This window comes from Lichenostomus cassidix, chromosome 7, assembly GCF_008360975.1.
Source record: "Lichenostomus cassidix isolate B80296 chromosome 7, HeHo_3.0, whole genome shotgun sequence".
Taxonomy (NCBI): Eukaryota; Metazoa; Chordata; class Aves; order Passeriformes; family Meliphagidae; genus Lichenostomus; species Lichenostomus cassidix.
The window spans coordinates 26980012-26999848 of NC_139488.1; the positions used below are offsets into that span (position 1 = coordinate 26980012).

Consider the following 19837-nt stretch of genomic DNA (forward strand, 5'->3'; position numbering starts at 1 on the left):
ATGGTCATGATGCTGTGAAGAAAGCAAATTTCACAGTGTTAAGTAAGATAGAATGATGTAATCCTACCACTTTCACTGGAACTGGCAGACACTCATCTGCAATCTTTGTGCACACTCTACATTCCAAGAAAGAGGAAGTCCAACTGAAGAAGGTTAGAAGACTACAGAAAGTATAGCTAGGTGAGGTAGAAAAAACCATTACTTATACTGAATATTTTAAAGTGGATTTTTCTGGCCTAAGGATTAAAAAAAAATCCTAAAGGTAGTCAAGATACTTTATAGGCAAAAGGGAGAAAGTGCATGGCAAAATGTATTTTGGTATGTCGTTGAGAGGAAAAAGGATGTAAAGGGCAGGAATAAAGCAGTGCATAACCTTCAGGTGGACAGCAGATCACCACCTTGGAAAATGTTTCTTGTATCTTCCCTCCATGGTATGAAACTCTGTTTCTCCATGAACACAGTATTGTGTGACTACAGACAGAGATGAAGTTGTAGTATTAAAAATCAAGTTGGAAAATTGTCTTTCTCCCATGGCATGTCCCAAGATGTATGAGTGAATCTGGAGGGCTAGCAGTGAAATTATTACACTGATGTCAAATGATTTTCTTAATGCTTTATACTTCTATCATGTCTTTCATCACAGGACCTTAAAGTACTGAAAATCACCTAAGTCTTTAAAACCTGTGGAGGAAAGGGAGAATTACCACCATTACAGATAAAAACCTCAAAAGAGGCTAATTATTTAGCTAATTCCGTAACACAGTCAGGCTTATGGAGACGGAAGCTCAGTTTATGTGAACAATCTAATCATGTGTAAGACCAGGACCAAACACACACACTACAAAGCAAGGAAGGAAAACTGAGAGGCTTGATTCTTCAATGCTGGTGTTACCCACCAGACTTCCTACTAAGAATAAACACACGAGAAAGGGAAAGGTCTACTGCTGGCCAAATCCCATGTCCTAAAAACAAAGCCTGCAGTGAAAAGCAATACATTAGAGAAAGAACACTTATAATGAAAAGGCAGATAATTGCAGGACCTAAAAAAAGAGACTTGTGACATTAATGCCTGCCCACCTCATTCTCACCTAAATCCACTGTCTTCAGGCCCAGCCTAAACTGGATTGTCTTTCCCTCCAACACACCAGAAAGGTATTTCACATTCCAGTGCAGGGCTGGCCAGTCGCCAGCCATGTTACAGAAGACTGCAGGTTGCTGTAGAGACATCACAATTTCCTTGGTTTTCTCAGGAGTAAATGGTTTGACATCTTCACCTATGTAAAGAAAAAAAACAGATGGAGAGAGATGATTTATCATACATGAGGCGTTACCTACCATCTTCCATGGGACAGAAAACATTAAAAACTAAGACCTCCTTTGTTTATGACTGATTGTTTCATTACGTTTGAAAATTTTTTTAAAATCAAAGTTGTACTGCAAAGACTGGAAGAACTAAATTAAAGTTTAAAGAGCTGTATTAGCACACAAATTTTAAAGGGAAACAAAAAAAGTACATGCTAAGAATTTTCACTTTTACCTTAGGCAATAAAGCACTGTAGCCAAACTGCTGAGAAATAGGCTAACAATAAAATAAACTTGCAAATAACATCCAGAGTTTAGAGAACATAAATTTCATGAGTAACAGTCTTTCTGCATGGGATTGTTTCCAAAACTGTAGTGCATTGTCAGATAGCAAACCAGCTCCCCATGCGTTCAATTTAAACCAAGGAACAGTAGCATAACCAACCAGCAGGTATTTTTAAAGTATTTTAAAGTTTCATCAACAGAATTTTAGAAAAGGAAATTGTGCCGATCCAAAAACTAAACTAACCCAAAATCCATTTATTCCTTTGCTGTTTAGAGATTTGTTTGCCCTGCTGAAACTGTCAAGCTGATATGCTGGCAGTCTTGAATTAATTCAGCACTTTCAGAACAACTTTTCTTTAGGGACATATTCAGAAGGAAAATCTGGGGTTTTTTTAAAGGAATAACATAACATCTCCATAGAGCTGAAGAGGTGGACTACAGCTTCAGATCATTAAAAAAGTCCATTCATTATTTTAACCTCTATTAAAGTTAACTCATCCAGAATTTTATCTGTATAATGGCTAATATTTAACATACTGAATTGACACACATGGCTCCCTGTGACTTCCAGCATTTTCTTTAAAACAAACAAACAAATTCAAATCATTTCAATTCAATCACTATATTTAAGGGTCAAATGATGGTCTGGCATGCATGATTAGTCAAATAAATACAGGCTAAGAATATTTCTTTCACTGCTGGGTGCTAATTTTGCCTGTAGCTCCTCCCTCTATGGGGAGGAGATAGTAGAGAACTAGCCAGTCCCTCATGGAGCAATGCTGTGGTGCCAGCTGGGGGAACACAGAGGATGACCCACTAGGAACAATGTCACTTGTTCTTCAGGATTAATTCAAATGCATCAAAAATCCAAAATAAATCTATGAATGCTGAAGTGGGAATGGCAGGACTAAGAGGAGCCCTGTGCATGCTATGTGCTGTATCTCTTCAGCAACTTTTGTGAGTCCCCCTTCTTTTGACAGGATTTATACTCCTACAGAGCTGTGCTTTTTAGTTTTCTAAATTAAGCTGCTATCTTCACACAAACTCAGTGGGAGATATTGGGGCTGGGGTTTCCTACAGTCAATGGAAGTCTCCTCTCCCACAGACTTCCAGGGAAACAGAATCCTTCTCTTTTCACTCATAAAAACTCCATTGTTAAGTTTTCAAACTAAAGACCTCCGATATTTTATCTTCATGGAACATAAAATTTTTAAATGGCTTCTCTTTCCTCAGGCAGATGACAGGAGGGAGTTTGGATTTTGGTTTGTTTTCCACATTTCCTCTCATACGCAGAGCAACACTTGACAGGATGGTGTTGCTGTGACACAGAGATGTCTCTGACACTTGGCCTTCAGTCTCACACTCCAGCAACTTACACAACCAGGACATAAGGAGGCCTCACGGGGACCGTATGTCTCACCATATGGCCTTCCCTACCCCCAGGAGGAGGCTCTGGGGCTTTCCAAGGAATAGGTTAGGATACCTAGAGGGAGTGAGTCCAGAGAAGGCAGAAAGACCATCTGCAGATGCAAGGGCACGTGCTGGTGCAGCTACCAGGAGCTGGCTGGAAGTATGGGAAGCGGCTAAAGCTCAGCATGATTTTTCACAGTGATTCTGTTCAAGAGCTAAGGCAAGACTTGGTCCAGATCTGAACACTCCCAGGGAGTTTATAAAACTTCTGTCTTTCACCAGTGCAATTATAATATTGTACAGAGGTGGCTTTCGCCATGTGGGAGCTGGCATGCCTTACCTACCTTTCAGATTTTCCAGCTCATAAAAATGAAATTACTTCTGCTTAGGCCATGTTTATCACTTCATGGCTGTCTTTTTGACTACTCAGGGTTTTTTTGCTTTAAGGGCAGTACATTTTAGTCTTTTAGAGAATGTAAACCCAAATAAATGCAGCAAACTGGTAACACTTTTTTGGAGGACTTTGTTAAGCTGACTTTCATTGCAAAAACTCAGGTTTATCCTGTAACTTCAGTCAACAGCTGGGATGTGCTAAAAAAGCAGAAATTTTACTGGAAGAGACAGGAAGGCTCTTTGAATCCAAGTGCTGATTCTGTGTGGCTTTCTAATGTAATTTCCAAATGCACATCATGCTTTTGCAAGGTGTGGTTTTTTAATGTGTGCATACACACACAGTGGGGAGCTCAGAGCTCAAGCTACTGGGAGAGTGTCAGTGCCAAACAAAAAACCACAATTAGGCTAAATAGACTCTCCTCTACTGAATGATTGTCATGTCACCATGTTCAGATGTACATACTTCCCTAAAAAATTTAGAAACAACGAAACAGGACAGTCTGTCTCACCAAGATGCTAATAATTCCTATCTTCAAACAGTATTAAAATAATTGTTAAGTAAGTATATATCTCCTCCTGATATAGACAATCACAAAAATACATATGATATAATGCACAATGAAGTCTGAGACATTTTAGAAAATTTAAAGACTTAAATAAATATACGTTAGGGGGTTTTGCAGAGACAAATGGAGATTCTTGCTAAATCTGTGTGTAGAATCTCTGTCTTGATTCAGGTCTATGTATTCCTTGGTGAGAACAGAGTCAGCTACACATTGTTCTTTCCCTATACCACTTGTCATGCACATCTAAGTGCCTGCTAGAGAACAGACACATGATAAGAGGTAAATATAATATACTACATCAAATAGATATTATAATTTGGAGAACTCTGCTCAGGACCAACAGAGATTTCTGACAGAACTATATGTTTTAGGAGTGGTAAAAAGTAATTAAAAGAGGTATCTGAAGATAGAAGACCCGAAGAGAGATTAGCAGGATTATAATTTAAAATAATATTTTCCTCAGTAATTGTTATCATAGCTTCAGGAAGACCTTACAAGCTGGGCTCTTGCTTCTCAGTATTTTATAGCCTGAGATTGATGGTAATTGATTCCGAGGCAAAACCTGAGGTTGTGTAGCATATATTAGCACATACAGTTTGGATACAGATGTGTACAGGTAAAAGGCGAATAAATAAAATGTGTAGCAAAGAAGTAAAATATCCACTGCACATCTTGGGCATTAAATATCAAATTCCTAGGGGAGATCGGGTAGCAGGAGAGAATAGAAATGCATATTCCCTTTGAAAATAAAAGCTCTGTGGGAGTCTTCATTTTCTCAGTTGTACTCTGATCCACAAGAGAAAAGGAATACTTTAGCTTAGCTCTTTCTATCAGGCTCAACAAATGGTGTGACTTCACAGTATAAAAGGAAGCAGGAATAATTTGTCTCATGTTTTGACTTTACCCAAGGCATGTACAGATTCCAACCAGGAACTGAAAAAATGAACCAAGTTTTAGTTCAAGTTTTGTAACTGTGGCAGCTTATGTAATTGGCAAAAAACATAGGTGTTCTTTAGAAAGGCAACACCTTGCAAAATAGAGATCTCCTAATTAAAAAACAGAAAGCTCTCCAGTTGTCTTTACATAAAGGAACTGTCAAACATGAAGACTCATCCAGACTTAGCACTGAGGGCAGGTAAAAGAAAAGTGATGATTTGGCCAAGTACTCTCCAGTAGACTTTGTGCTTCTGAAAGAGAAAATAATTTAATGTTTCTGATTAACAATTTTTCTGAATAACTGAGTGGGGTTTGGGAATTAAGAGTTTAGCACAGCAGGCAGTCTGACTAAAAGTGGACTTGATCAAAGTTGTTCAGAAGTTAAATGTACTGTCATTAAAAAGCTAAATGTACTGTCATTCATTTAAAATAATTTAGCAAATTATAAGAGTTCATTAGTGCATTGCAGTTGGCTTCTGCCAAAACACCCTGCTGCTTAAATATGAGATTTAATTGAGAGGTATTAAATTTATTTACTAAAAAAGGGAGTACAAGGAAATCCTGGTAATGTATTTGGTACATGCATCATCAAATTGTTTTTCTTTCAAATCTGTAATGCTTCCTTTTCCCTACTTCTTAAAAAAAAAAAAAAAAGCCAGAAAATTTACCCTTTGAATACATTAATACAGAGCAGCCAGGTGACTCAAAAATCACCTAACCTTCAGAATCTTAACTATCCAAGAACTAGGAGTGGGAAAAGAGAAGGCATGGGGGAGGATGGGCAAACTCCCCAAACCAAATATAAGTGACTTGGTTTGGAGGTCAGACTTAATGGTTTCACAGTACATTAACTCTGTAAATTAAAAAACAACTTTAAATAATCTGCATGTGATTACAATGCTATGCACTATAATCAGCCTACTCTGGGCAAACAGAATGCCTCTAAACATACATGTGTAGTTTTCAGGATAGGCTGCACCAACACCTAGGTATTACTTCTGGTCAGCTATTACTGTTGCTATTAGTTTTGATTCTGGGAATGCTAATACTGTAAATGCACATAGCCAGCAGGCAGCTACCCTAGACTTGCAGATGTTTTGGTTCCTGAAGGAGAGGTGGTAGTTGCAGGGAGACTCTCAGGCCAGACCAGTCTGCACTGGTAAGACTGGTACCTGAAGCTCACTGTGGTAGCCTGCAGCCAACACACCCTTCCTGCCTCTCCATGTCTGCAACTGCAGAAGGAGGCCAGCCAAAGAAAGAAAAGGAGAGCAAAAGAGGAATTTGGACTCACTTTCCAGTCCACCTGTGGCAGGGCTCAGCATTTACAGCTTTTCTTACAAGAAGTCTAGCAACTTCAGACATGAAGTCAAACAGGAGCACAGGCCATGCCCAAACCTCATCTTGTCCTTCTGATAATGCTGCCAGACTCCTCACGGGGGCAGTAAGAAGCTCAGCCCAGAGCACAGCACTGGTAGGGACATCCTGTCCCTGCTCTAAATGACACTGCATCATCTCAAGCATACGTTTAGGAAATTCTTCCCCTGAATCCCCTAAGGCTCTTCCTTGAAAACTCTTCCAGAACCCCTGGCCAGTTTCTGCCTGCTGTTTGTCCTTCATCCTGCAGTGCAGGTTTAGAAAGCAGTCGTGCCAGTTTTCAGCTAATGAACCGAATGTCGAATGACCTCAGCTCCTCTGGTCTCCTCCAGCAGAAGAAATACTAGAAGGAAAAGACTATGGTCTTTGACCAAAACCTTCAACCAGCATATAAAAAGACAGAATATAATTGCTTAAACTAGGCTGTAAAAATTCCACCTGTGTATCTGTGGGGTTTTAATTACACCCACCTGCTACTGAGGAAATTTAGTAGCCAAGCCATTTCTTCCCAGTACACCAGCAGCACTGATAGACAATTCTGACAACACTTCCTAATAAACAGAAAATATAATACAAAACTTAATACTTATATAACATTATGATTAAAGCTAAGGTAACTGGCATGTCAAGGAGTTAATGTGTGTATTTCTAAGAAAAAAGATTGTTCATATTATAAGTAAAGTTTATTTCTATTTTTTTTCTAATCCTTGTCAGTAGTAAGTATGAAAGCACTACTCTTAAATAGACAAATACACTGTATACAATTCACTGTCAGAAACTGTAACCAACTGTGACTTTATTGTTCTGTCCTGCAAACTTGACTGACAAGAACTTCAAAATGGCAACAACAAAATAATCTAAATCTTCTAATTTACAGCACTTTCCCATAAGCTATTTTAGTAAATAGTCAATAGTATTCTAAAAATATGTGGGTTGTTTCCTACAAGCCATTGTTAGAAATAGTAATTAATATAACGGAGCCTTTTAAATTTGATCCACAAAGGGATAATAATGGTAGTATACATGACTTTGTTCACTATTACACTGCACAGGATACAAATTATGATTAATGACTCAGTCAATTAGAAGTATAATTAATTGTCAGAATGAAATTATACTTTAAAAGAGTAAAAGAAGTTCTTGAATTACATAAATTATTGAATTGAAAGAGACCCATCATGTGAACCTGAAGAACAATTTATGAAATGCACAATAAGGGTTTTAGATTCAAGGACTGCCATTATGATAGGAATATTTAGGAAAAAGCATGGCTATTATTCCACTGTTTACATAATTCCATTTCTTTCAGCACGGGTAAAACAAGCAGAAGTAGGTTTAACCTTTGCTTCAAATTGCAATTTCTGTTTAAAAAGGTTCTCATGCTGCAACATGAATTTTTTCTGTGACAAACTGTTACCAGTGCATATTTTGAATCCTGGGGTTCACACAAAGACTGTAAAAATCTTGCCTTGACATAATGTCAAGGATACACTTGACCAAAACAGCTCACAAAAATGTGACCTACCAAAGTTTTCTAATTTAATTTTCAACCTTAACATTTCGTTCATGTTAGTTCTGCTTTTTAATATAAGTATTAAACATAAAATAAACTCTTCTTTAGCTGAAAAAGCACAGCCTCTTTACATAGAAGCTCATATTTCACAACTTTGTAATACAACAAACTGCTGCTAGTAGTGTCAACATGTCTTTACTTCCTTCCAAAGATATCCTTTCTCTTTTCTTTTTCAAATAACAACTGACTGCAAAATTTCTTTATCTGTAAACACCAAGAGCTAAATATCAGAAAATATCAAGGACTGCAGGCCCAAGTCTCTATTCAGATCTCCATGAACTCCTATTCTAATCAGCTGCAACCACGTTTCTGGAGACTGAAGGTGACCTTTAATTATACAACAAATTATGACAGTGCTGCTGCTTTGAATTTTGGAAGTTTCTTCCAGTATGCAAAATTTACCAAAACAGTATATTTCAACCAATCAGTATTTATGGAAAACTCCTTTCAGTAGAGGAGTTTCAATATTTTCATATTCTTTTTAAACATTAACATCACTCTGCCCAGTGTTGTCTGATTTAATACTAGTATTAGAAGGAATGATGTCTTCTTTGTTTGGTCTTCAAAAGCACATGGTGTATAGAATTTAAAGAAACCCCCTGAAATTAGCAAAATAATAAAACTGCAAAAGGTTAAAGTTGCACTTTTATACCAAGACATCCAAATTACCTTACTATCGCTCTTTTCAAAAATACTCTTACAGAACCCAAAAGCTCATGCTACTATATCTACTCCCAAGAATTTCATTGTCTGTGATCACAAAGCATAGAACAGTTTAAACTTTGTGTATGTCCCTGTTGAGAAATGCAGAGACACAGAAATAATTGATTCAGCCTCTTCTTTCTATACAGAATTACAGTATATGGTCACATTTCCAGAGAGACAAACAACATTTTGAGAGCTTTATGTCCTCAACATGGATTTGATCCCAAACACCTACCCAGACAATCAGGTCTTCAGAAGACTCATTTGCAGAGCTCACAGCATACCTATTGTATGACAGCTAAACATGACTACTCCAACAGAAACAAACTCCCTCATGTCTACAATGTTAATTATAGCAGAGCAGTAATTAAGTAACCCCTTGCTGTTTTGATGTAAGACAACAGAAGAACAATGGCACAGTCTGATAAGAAATGAGAAACACATGCACCAGAGACACAATGGACAGACCAGTACCAGAGCACCATGACTATCTCTTCTTGCTGGCATCAGAGACAATGAGAGCTGCACTGAGGCAGTCCTGGCCCAAAGAGACAGTGGAGGTTTTCACTCTGTATTTCCCAGTTCAAGCCTAACATCCTCCACCACCCCCGTGACTCAGTTCATTTCCATAATTCTCAGGTTTTCAGGAAGAGAAGAAACCATTAGTTTTTTAAACTGAATTTCCCTAACTTTGGGATGTAAAATACTCCATTGATGTTCTTTGCTGTTACTTGCACATGGTGGCCATGAATAAAATGAGAGAATGTAGAGGCAGTGGTCTGCTTAAGCTGGAGTTCCAATATAACCTCCCTAAAATGCCTAAGACGGGGAGCCTGAAGCTAAGTGAGGTAAGAAAGTAGCCAACAAAACTAGCTCGATGAAAGACATCATGTAGCTTCCACCTCCCCCTCAAAGAAGATACAATCATCACTTACATATTCATCCTTAAGCAAGTGATGAATGGCAGAACAAGTAGAAATGGAGCACAAAATGCTTTAAAAGTGCTCAAAGCCCAAGTCAGGTGTGACTTTTGCATATTCCTTTTGAGAGCTGCAGTAAAGAACCTACAGTGTGGTCTACAGGGAATCTAGTGACATGTCTTTCATTAGCCAGACGCAAAGGTAGACTCCACAAGAGAAAGGAGCTACCCCACTTCTCCCTTGAGGACCTTGCAATGGGCTCTGGCTCACCACAAACCTGGAATCATCTACATTACAATGGTCACTTGGCAATGGGAATACATACAGCCTGTAATCAAAAGGTGCAAATGAATTCCCCACTAGAAAACACTGGAATTTGAATTTAAGAATAAAACTGTTCAGCTTTCATAAGCTGAAGATATGTCTGATCTGTATTTTTGCTTCTTGTTGATACTAGAAAAAAGGAAAGCACTGTAGAACCTGAAGGACAAGGAAATCATTGTATGACATTAGAGCTGGAGTTTACCTACTTCTCAATAAAAAAGAAAGGCAAGGAAAGATGCTGAAAGTTACTGACTACATGGATTGGAAGGTGCCCAAACCAAGCCCAAGACAGAGAAGATTTCAAACAACCTGTTTATGAGCAACTAGAAGAAAAGGGATGTCAGAGCTTGAGAAGGGAAGAACAGGATTTGCTCAAACTCCACAGGCTCACCTTCAGAGGTGTTTTTCAAGACAGGGTGTAAAGAACACACCCATTGCAGCTCCCTGCTATACTAGTGCTGTTTACGGCAGCTCTGAAACTGCACTGTCACAACTCCAGCTGAAACCTAGAAATTGAGGGAAATCCCTGGTAAAGAGACCTTTTTTTAGGTGCTGGAAGGAATATTCAGAATTGGCTAAATACTGCCTTTCAGTCTTCAAATGCATTTCGGGTTCTGCCCATTTTGTGCCAAAATGCTTCTGGCCTTTATAAGGCATGCAATCACTTGCTGCTTGTCACATTGCAAGGTACAAGATGATGCAAGAAAGGACAAGATTGTACACATGACATTAGGAGCTGTTGGGGGAGAGGTTTAAGAACTGAAGTTCATTGAATCTCTCTGAAGAATGTCACATGGAGAGCAAATCTGTCAAAACCATGGTGACAGGAGAGAGCAAATGGCACTTCCTAATGTGCTAGGAACTGGAGGTTGCTCCATTGGGGAACGCTCTCCTGGACTGCTGAGCTCGACCATTACATGATAGATGTGTTTTAGCTGAACTAGACTCTCCAAATGCCTCAAGGTTATTACAAACCCATCAAAGCCTCAGTTTACATTAATAAGCCAATCTTAAATCGGCACACAGTGGGTGCCAACTTGTAAGCAGATCCACCAGGCCTGCCTCATCCCTGAAGCAAGAGCATTTGGCAGCAAGAACAGCCTCAGTCATGCAACTTTTGTCTGTCACCGCTAATCTATCAGAGCTCCAGGCCACCAGCTCCTCCTAAGACAACTTCCAAAACATTTTAGGTCAGACACAGACACACAGGCATGAATACGGTCACAAAACCATGCTGAGAGCCTGTAGGCTGGAAATGAAGGCACCTACCAATGGACACACCATTGTGCTTACGTATTTGGGCATCTGCATCACAATTTTGGATTTAGGTGTCATTCAGTCCATGCAAGACCTGCTATAGACATGAAAGTTATGGGCCAGGGGAGAAAATAACCTTTCTGCTTGTCTGAATATATGTGCATTTCATCTGATAATATTCAAATCTCTTTAGCTATATTATAATGAGGTTAAAGCAAGAAAAATCTCCCCACCTCAAATATTACAAATGTCAGTAATGAGAACAGTAAAAATGTCACCACACGGAGAAAAGAGTGAAATTAGCATATTTAGAGCAGTATTATACCCATGAGTGAAATCATGCAATCAGCTAGCTGCAAGATAAAGCTAATTTGGTTCCCAACAGTTTATCAACAATACCCTGTTCCTTTACATTAACAAATTTAACCGATACCATATCCTGCAAACAAGAATAATTCACACAGAATATTACACTGTGTTAATTAAATAGCTGGAATAGAAAAGGTCAGGCCATGACTGAAAGATGCGCATATGGATTGTGAAACTATGAAAAGATGGAACGATTTCAAATCAAGCAATTAAAATAAATTATTTAAATCATCATTAAGTCAATAATAAATACACTTAAGATATTTTGAGCCTATTCTGACAGCCCTTTTAGTTTGTTGCTGCTTCTCAGAAATTTCTCCTTCTTGTTGACCCATGCAAGAGTCAACCTATCTTTAAACCCATCCTAAGATGAGGTGGCTTGGATAAGTTATCAAAGACTTATCTTGCTTATATTCAAGTTTTCATTTTACAGCATAGACAGTAGGAGGCATGAGGCAAGATGTGCAGTTAAAAGGACACCACAAAGCCCCACTTGCCTTATTTCTGGATGGTTTCATGCCACTAGAACCATGAAACCTCCACAATTACTATAGCTAATTGAAAAATGTTTAAAGAGATAAGTACTTTTTCACTTTGTTTACTTCCACAAATAACAGCACTTTGTCTTTGGACGAATGCCACCAAATCACTTAAATTATAGTAGTAACATAGCCTTTTTAAATTGAAAGAACATTTTGGCATGGGCTAAGCTACGCTGAGGTGGTAATATATGAAAAAGACTTAGTAAAATGGGGAATTAATCTTATTTGGAGCCTCAAAACACTACCGAAATATCCATCAGTCATGAGCAAGTCTGAATCTCATCCTATATTTTTACCATACTTTTGTCACTTACAGCTGTACACAGCAGGCTCAAATTTGAGCTTGCTATCATATGTCCCCCCCCCCCCATTATTTAACTGTGCCTGAATTTTATTTTTCCTGGGGAATTTCCTGAACTTTTGTAGACAAAAATATAGTTCTGCTGATTTCAGTCAGCATATACTTCTTTTTTGCACTTTCAGTCAAGGAAACTGAGCTGTGTGGACTAAATAAAATGCCGTGTCTGTTATGTTATGAGAAGAATTTCATGGGAGTCTGTGGTTTTGGCTGCAAAACTGGGATGAGAGCCACGTGTGTGAAATTCAGCTGTGCACTGCCCAGCACATCCACAGCTATAACACTGACACTGGAGCTAAACCAGTCTGTGGGGATCCCACTGTTCAGCTCTCCCCATTTAATTACACAGGCATTTACCAAGCCAACTTCCAGACTTTGTGACAGAATGCCTGATCAAGCCACACTCAAATACCCAATTTTTTAGGGAAGATGAAGCACTGTGCAGCATACGAGCCATTAATTTTATGACAAGTGCAGATGGTTGATATACAGATAAATTCTCACATAACTTAACCGAATGTATACTTCAATCTATCTGAATGATAATACTAATGACCATAGTGTTCCCCACACGATAGTATATTCACCCGAATTATTTTTAAATGGATTTCAGTGCATGTTGTATCTGTACCATACTATTTTTTCCTCCCAGTACGGACCACGGCTGGTTGGTATCCACCAAAGCAACACTACTTCCTTCTCCCTTTAAAAGGATCGATGCCGGGGGGTTGCCCTGCTGCAGTACCTCCCTGGGCGAAGGTACTGCGGGGCCACAGCCGTGAGGAGCCCGCGGCACAGAGGGCCGTGCGGGAAGAGGAGCTGACGGAGCGCTCGGCAGGCCGGCTCAGGGCCGCTTCAGCCGCCGCTCCGCGCTGCCGTGTCCGCCCGGCCCGGGCCTAGAGCCGCGCCGCGCTGGGGCCCTGGGCGGGCCGAGCCTCGGGACACCTACCCGGCGCAGGGGGACAGCGGCTCTCCGCCCCGGCCATGCTCCGGCGGCTCTGCCGGCGGGGCGGCTCCGGCGGGCCCTGCTCAGCACCGCCTTCGGCGGCGGAAGGGGCAGCGCGGCCCGGGAGCGGCGGCGGGGCGGAGCCGGGTGGCAGCGTGCCGGCCGGAGTTCCCCGGCCCCGCCGGTAACACCGGGCAGCTGCTCCCGCGGGCCGCCGCGCTCCTCTCCCCTCTCCCTGCGGGGTGACGGCCCGGTGGCTTCCCCGCCCCGCACGCCTCCGCTGCCCGCCGGCGCGGCTCCCTCCCTGCGGGCGGCGGGCCCGGCTCTCCTCCGCGGCGCCGCTTCCCTCCTCCCCTCGCCGGCGGAGGAAGGAGGCGGCCGCCGGCCCTCCCCGACCGCGCATGCGGCAGTGCCGGGCCGGGGCAGCGCTGCCGCGCTCGGGGGCTGAAGTGTTGGTGTCCCTTCCCCCGGGCCCGTCCCCCCCTCCCCCGCGGGCCCCCGGCAGCGCCCCCGCAGATGGGCTTGGGCTGGAGCAGCGCGGAGGAGCGGCGGCCCCTCCTGCCGCCGCCGCCGCAGCAGCCGCGGCCGCAGCCGCGGGGTCCGGCGGGGGGCCCGGCGGGGCGGCTGCCGCCGCTGTCGGGCCGCGTGTACGGGCGGCGGTGGCTGGTGCTGCTGCTGTTCTCGCTGCTGGGCTTCGCGCAGGGCCTGGTGTGGAACACCTGGGGCCCCATCCAGAACTCGGCCCGCCTGGCCTTCGGCTTCAGCGGCTGGGACATCGCCCTGCTCGTCTTCTGGGGGCCCATCGGCTTTGCGCCCTGCTTCTTCTTCATGTGGCTCATGGACAAGAAGGGTGAGCGGGGCCGGGGGCGGCGGGGCCGGGGGTTCGGGATTCCCCGACCCGCTCCTGTGGCTTCCCCCGGGCCAGGCGGGGCCGCCGTGGCACTGTCCCCCGACGCCGCGCTCCTGGCGCTGGAGAAGGGACGCTGACAGACCGGGGACACTCGGGGCCAGCGGCCTCGGCCTTTAAAAACCATTGACTAATACTTAGAAAGCATCATGATTGCTGCTTTCAGTACACTGCTCAAACGAAGGCACGTCAAAGTCTGTTCCCAAGGAAGGTACTTAAGCTAAGCGGAATTAGGGCATCTGACGTCGCAGCTGAGGTGTGCTCCGGTCTGGCACTGCCGCCCGGCTGTTTCACCTGGAGATGGTCGCGATTTCTGGTTACCAGCTGTGAAACAAACACGGGTTGACGTTGAGCTCAAGTAATGTCATTGCTCAGGGCAGCCATTGCGTCTTGAAAGAAGTGCTTCAATTTTAAAATAGGCTGGACATGAAGTCTGGTTTTCGTTACATTGCACTAGGGAGGTGCAAAGACAGGGAACACAAAACAGAAGTAGTGCTTTGGTGTTTCGCAGAGGAGCACAAGAGAGAGTTTCCTAATTTGTGTTCAGACCATTCATTGCATCTCAGTAGCAAACTTACGAAAATGGTGTTTGTCTCTGGAGAACTTATCCAGGGTCTGCATGGTTCCTCTGTGGTGCCCCAGGGGGACCATTCCAGTGAGGTCAAATACCTCTGTTTGCCCACTTCAGCTTTTGGGCCTAAATCCACTAAAGGGATTTCTTTTAATTCCTGTTTAAACAGACCTCTAAACAGGAGATAGGCACCCATGCAGTCTTGTGGCTCCTGATCTTAAGTGCTACTTGTGCTGTTTATTTAGGAATTAATAGCTCATTTGTGGGAAGGGAAGGGGAAGAGGAAGGAAAAGGGAAAGCAAGCAGGGAGAAAAGTTGCATTTGAGAAGGCCTGTCTCAAAACTTTTCCTAGAACTGAAAAGGCGTTGGGGGAATAAAATTTACTGGGCTGAAAATACATTCTCCAAATGAGTCCATGGTGGTTATACATCCAGTCTTCTCTCAAACAATTTAGACTTAAGTTAGCAATATCTGTCTAGACTGATATATAATAGTGCTGTTAATTATCTTAAAATTAAAGTAAGTTATTTTGGTTTGTACAGTGAAGGCTGACTCTGCTCATGGTATGAAGGAAATAAAGGTAAATGCAAACCTGTGCTTAGAGAACTGAGTCTGTATTTTTAGTTCTACATTTTCTGTGAAGTTGATCCTGAGCAACGCAAAATAATACTGGAAAAGTTTTCAAGTAACTCATGGGAAAAGAAACACTAGTATTTTGTTGTTTTATAATGTGATTTGTAGTGTAGTTGTAAGATTTCTTGGTTTCACGTATAGGTTGTTTTGATGAGAATATGTATACAGGTGCTTTTCTCATTTCCTTAACCTATTTCTTGGGAGAGTTTTTTTGTTGTTTGATTTTTGGTTATTTTTTAATCTTCATGTTCATTGGAAGTGCAGATACAAGCAATCCCTTTGCTCTTAGTTTGTTGCTTTCCTTGTTGAGAGAATGTTGGTAGGGAACCTGAATAGAGCATCTCAGCTCATTGTCTGTATGCATAAGGAGTACATACAGGCACTGGGGCAAGTTCTTTCCAGATCAGCAGATTTTGTGAGAGCCCTGATTGTTTTGTGATATTTGTTTCATGGTGTTTTCTGAGTGTGGGTGATTCCCACAGAGAATGTGGTGCTGTTCACTTTGGAAGTGATGGTGGAGTCCTGCCACTTGGTTCCTCATGGAGCAAAGAGGAGAGCTACTGAACCTGGGTCAGCCATGGAGTGCACTTCCACTGGAGGCACATTGTGGGAAGTTACCTGCTCTTTGCAGCACACATGTTCCAGGAGGATCTTGACTCTACTGCTTTGAAGCTGTAAAGTTGGCTGAATATGATCTCGCAAAGGCAATATTTCCCTTGCTTGCTGTTACGCCAGATTTACTCTGGAGAATCTGCACCATTTACTCTCTGGCTTCAATCATCTGTCCTTTGAGTTGGCTAGTAAAGGAGCTGTGAGGAAAAAATGTATTTGTGAAGTGTCAACATGTGTAAAACCTGGCATGTATCAGAAGTATGACACTGTAGATGAGGCGTATCAGAATCTGAGAGGAGATTGTGTTGTTAGATAGTGCTATACTTCACAGTCAGAGGTAAATCTAACTGATAAGTAGCTGCCTGTTGTCACTTAAGTCTGATTCTGTGATATGATGCTTCAGAAGAATTTCAGAAGTATTGGTCTTTTTGGTTTTCAGTTGTTCGTTGCAGCACATAGTTGACAGAATAAATCTGTATCCATACCAATCTTCTGTTGTACTATTTGTGCACCTGCTCCTTATTTTAGTACTGCTTCAAAGGGTTTGGTTACTTTTTTCTTCTTTTTTTAGCCTCTTAACTAATTGCAAGTTGAAAGATTAAATATTAATGAGTAGGCATGTTAATAGTTACAAGAAGCATTTCTTGGACTCCGTGATCCAGTTCCATTATAGCTTCTCAGAGAAATGTGGGGTCCTCTGAGAAGACAGCAGTGTTTATTTTTAGCGAAAGGTATGCTAAATAAGCTGTTTTCTTCAGTTCTGTACAGAAGGGTTTTAGGTGGAGGAAATTACAACTTTTTTGGTTTTCTAACCTTGAAAAGTTTCTTGGCCTTTGTGACCTTTTTCTTTCTGGCCTGCTGAGGGTATCTCCTGGATTCTTTGTGGAGGCCTGGTTGCAGCTGACCCAGGCAAGGCAATTGAGGAATGGGAGGAATATGTGGACTGGGAAAGGTGTATAGGTGGTGTCACTTCTGGCTCCCTGGGGAATACTCCTGGCAGCTGTATGCCTCTCCAGAAGGGGTCTTGCTGCCAGAAGCAGTATGACAAAGAGTCTTGGCTGATTTAAACCCATGTTCCTATGGATCTATAGGGATATGATGTTTATTATGAAGTTGAGCATGATTTTTAATCAGGAGGGTAGTGATGGTCTTCACAAGGCTTCCCAAAAAAGAAAAATTTACCTGAAGATCTGAACAGACCTAGAAGGAACAGACATTTTTGAAGGGTGTTAATATTTTAAGGGGTCTTTGAGGCACTGGAGGAAGCCTGGATTTAGCCCTCGACTCTGTAAGCTCTGTAAATTGCAAGCTACTTTGTATTTTTGCTGAGCTCTTGTCTGTCTCAAAAATGTATTCATTTTCAGATGCATAGTGAGGATCACATATCACAGCTGAAAGTTCTTTGGGGGATGAGCTCTCTTCCTGTTCCTGCTTCCCAGCTTCCTCTGGCTGAGTTAGACTTGTGCCAGCCCTTGGGCACCCTCGGGGGTTTCCATGCCCCTTGGCTGGGTGCTGTATTAGGACAGCAGTGGCATCTGTCACATTTCTTAGAACTGCTCTGGGATGGGGGTGCATGTTGAAACTCAGGAATCATATTTGCATGTGTAATTTTTGAGTATGTGGCATTTTGGGTGGGTTTGAAAACTTTTCTATGCACAGGATTACAGGTGTTGTCTTGGTTGGTTTCTGAGCGAGAAGGGTGAAAATGGAGTGTGCCATGGAGCTACACATGTCTTATTTGGTGCATTTTCTTTAGCAATAGAATTAGAGAGTCCCTGTTTAACTTCTAATTATCTTTAGAGATTTAATAAGACTGAAATTAAATGGGAAATTACTTCAGTGTGCTATTGGATGGACCCTTGTTGTTTACATGGTTAAAATTAGCTGCAATTCATCACATGATGCTTGAGTGTTTATGTACATTTTGTGCCTTGAGTGTTTCATTTCCTGAGAACTGTAAATACAAGTGCACAGAACTGTTAGGATTTTTGTATATCTAACTTGAAATCAAAAGCTTACATACTTGCCTGGATCTGGTTCACCAAGGAGGTTTTATTAAGCTCCTAGTTACAAGGTGAGACTTAGAAGCAATATATGTCAGTCTTCATTATGTTCCCGTATAAGCAAGAAGAGGCAATGAAGAATGCAATATTTTATGATAGTTTACATTAAACAAATTGAATAGAATGGTGTTATCTTTCACTAATATTTGGAATACAGTGAGCAAAGTTTTATATTGAGTTTGAAGATGAGACGTATTACTTGTAAAAGTGGAATGTAATCTATTTCTTGATCCTTTTTTGTAAAATTATATATACTTACGTGGGTTGCATAGACAATCTTAGTAACTTTATTTTGCTTAAATTAAATTTACACAGCAATGCTATTGTAGTGATTACATTAGGAAGTAGAGAGAAAACTTCAGTAATCAGATTCTGGTTTTAATCAAGATTGGCTTGTCTTTTGACACCATGAAAGTTTTTATTGTATGAGAAAGTTTTTATTTGTATGAGTAGTTATTCCTTTCCTGAATATCAAACTCTAATTCACTGCTGTCTCTTAAGTCATGCATCTTGGTTTCCATCTCTGAGACATTTGATAGTTCTTTCTCTTCCACCTGGGAATTTTGAGATTAAATCCTTTAATGGCAGTCTGACAAAATCATCATGAATATTGAGTATGAGTACTAAATTGGACCTTACTGATATCAAAATGTCTTAAAACTGTTCTCTGTATAAAATAAACTCCACATGATGGATAAACAGAATTGTGCATGGCAGCTTTCGTGTTTGGAGTTGCTGGATTGTCACTTGGTGCTGCATGCATGGAAACACTGGTTTTGCTTTCAGGAGACCTTTTGTTACCTCTGCCTCACATCTGAGGTCACTGGGACACAAGGGAGGTGACTCCAAGTGAACTTGTTTTCCCTTAGATTTTAGTCTAGGAAGTGTTAGTACAGCCTACAAGAAATATGCATGGGAAAACTTTCAAAAATATGAATAGAATGGCAGAGGAGCAAGTAGGAAAGGAAAGTGTGATGCAGATATTAGAGAGTAGTCTCATCATAAACAACTTGATTCTGCTTAGTATTTATAGTGTTAGGATCCAATTACTACGATTATTAGAGAGGAGCCTCTGCCCGAATTAAGGTGCAAACAAGACCATATATCCAAGTCCATAGTATAGATTTTATTTAACAGTAAATATGAGGTAGAGAGAGATAGAAAGAAATGGGAAGAGGAGAGTGACAGACAGATTAAGTAGAAAGGTATCACCACCTGTGGATCCAGACAGCATCCTGTTAGTCCTCTTCTGCTCTATTCGTTGGTGGAGGTCCCAAGGTCACTCAAAATTTTCACCATTATAAATGGTGAAAGCAAACAAAGGAGTTAATGCTCATTTGGCTACACAGTTCTTTTATTCTACTGGTTAAATGATTCCCTTTCTTCCAATGCTAATTAGTCCCATGCTCAGTCTTTCTCTCCTTTTGAGCTGGTGGGCTTCCCATCTTAAATGGGTGGGCTGTGGCTTCTGCCTGCTGGACCCAGTCAGAGCTAATTTACAGCCCAGTTACTGAGTTGTCTTTCCCTGTGGATTCTTTCTGTTCATTATCAATGCTCCCCTAGCTTGTTTGTCTCTTCCTACTCTGGGATAAAAGGAAAATACTACTACCTTTATCTTATCTCAGGTTCCCATCAGGTGGTTTAACTTATTGTCCAAATTTCCAGGAATTCATGGATGCCTATTCATACATTCAGGATGGGGAGTTTGGTGGTAGCAGATGAGCTGTTACTTTATACTGTTTGCCATAGTGGGCAAAGTCCTTTGGTGATCTTGCAAGTGTTTCAGGCTAT

General features: G+C 41.5%; 2 protein-coding genes across 4 annotated transcripts in view; one reads left to right on the top strand and one right to left on the bottom strand.

Moving 5' to 3' along the window:
• HSPBAP1 (HSPB1 associated protein 1) overlaps window positions 1-13663 on the bottom strand; it is a 37755-nt gene extending 24092 nt beyond the window's left edge. For 2 of the 3 annotated variants that reach the window (XM_085066951.1, XM_085066948.1), the window contains exons 1-2: window positions 13264-13663; window positions 1089-1274 (exon numbers count right to left, since the gene is read on the bottom strand). In XM_085066951.1, the coding sequence (XP_084923077.1) occupies window positions 1089-1274; window positions 13264-13663 (586 nt within the window). Of the gene's footprint in view, window positions 1-1077; window positions 1275-13263 lie in introns of all 3 variants that reach the window. The other variant, XM_085066950.1, reaches the window with a different exon arrangement.
• Window positions 13664-13776: 113 nt separating this feature from the next.
• The window catches only part of SLC49A4 (solute carrier family 49 member 4), a 70092-nt gene continuing 64031 nt past the window's right edge, over window positions 13777-19837 (top strand). The window contains exon 1 of the mRNA XM_085066952.1: window positions 13777-14110. Coding sequence (XP_084923078.1) covers window positions 13777-14110 — 334 coding nt within the window. The remainder of the gene's footprint in view (window positions 14111-19837) is intronic.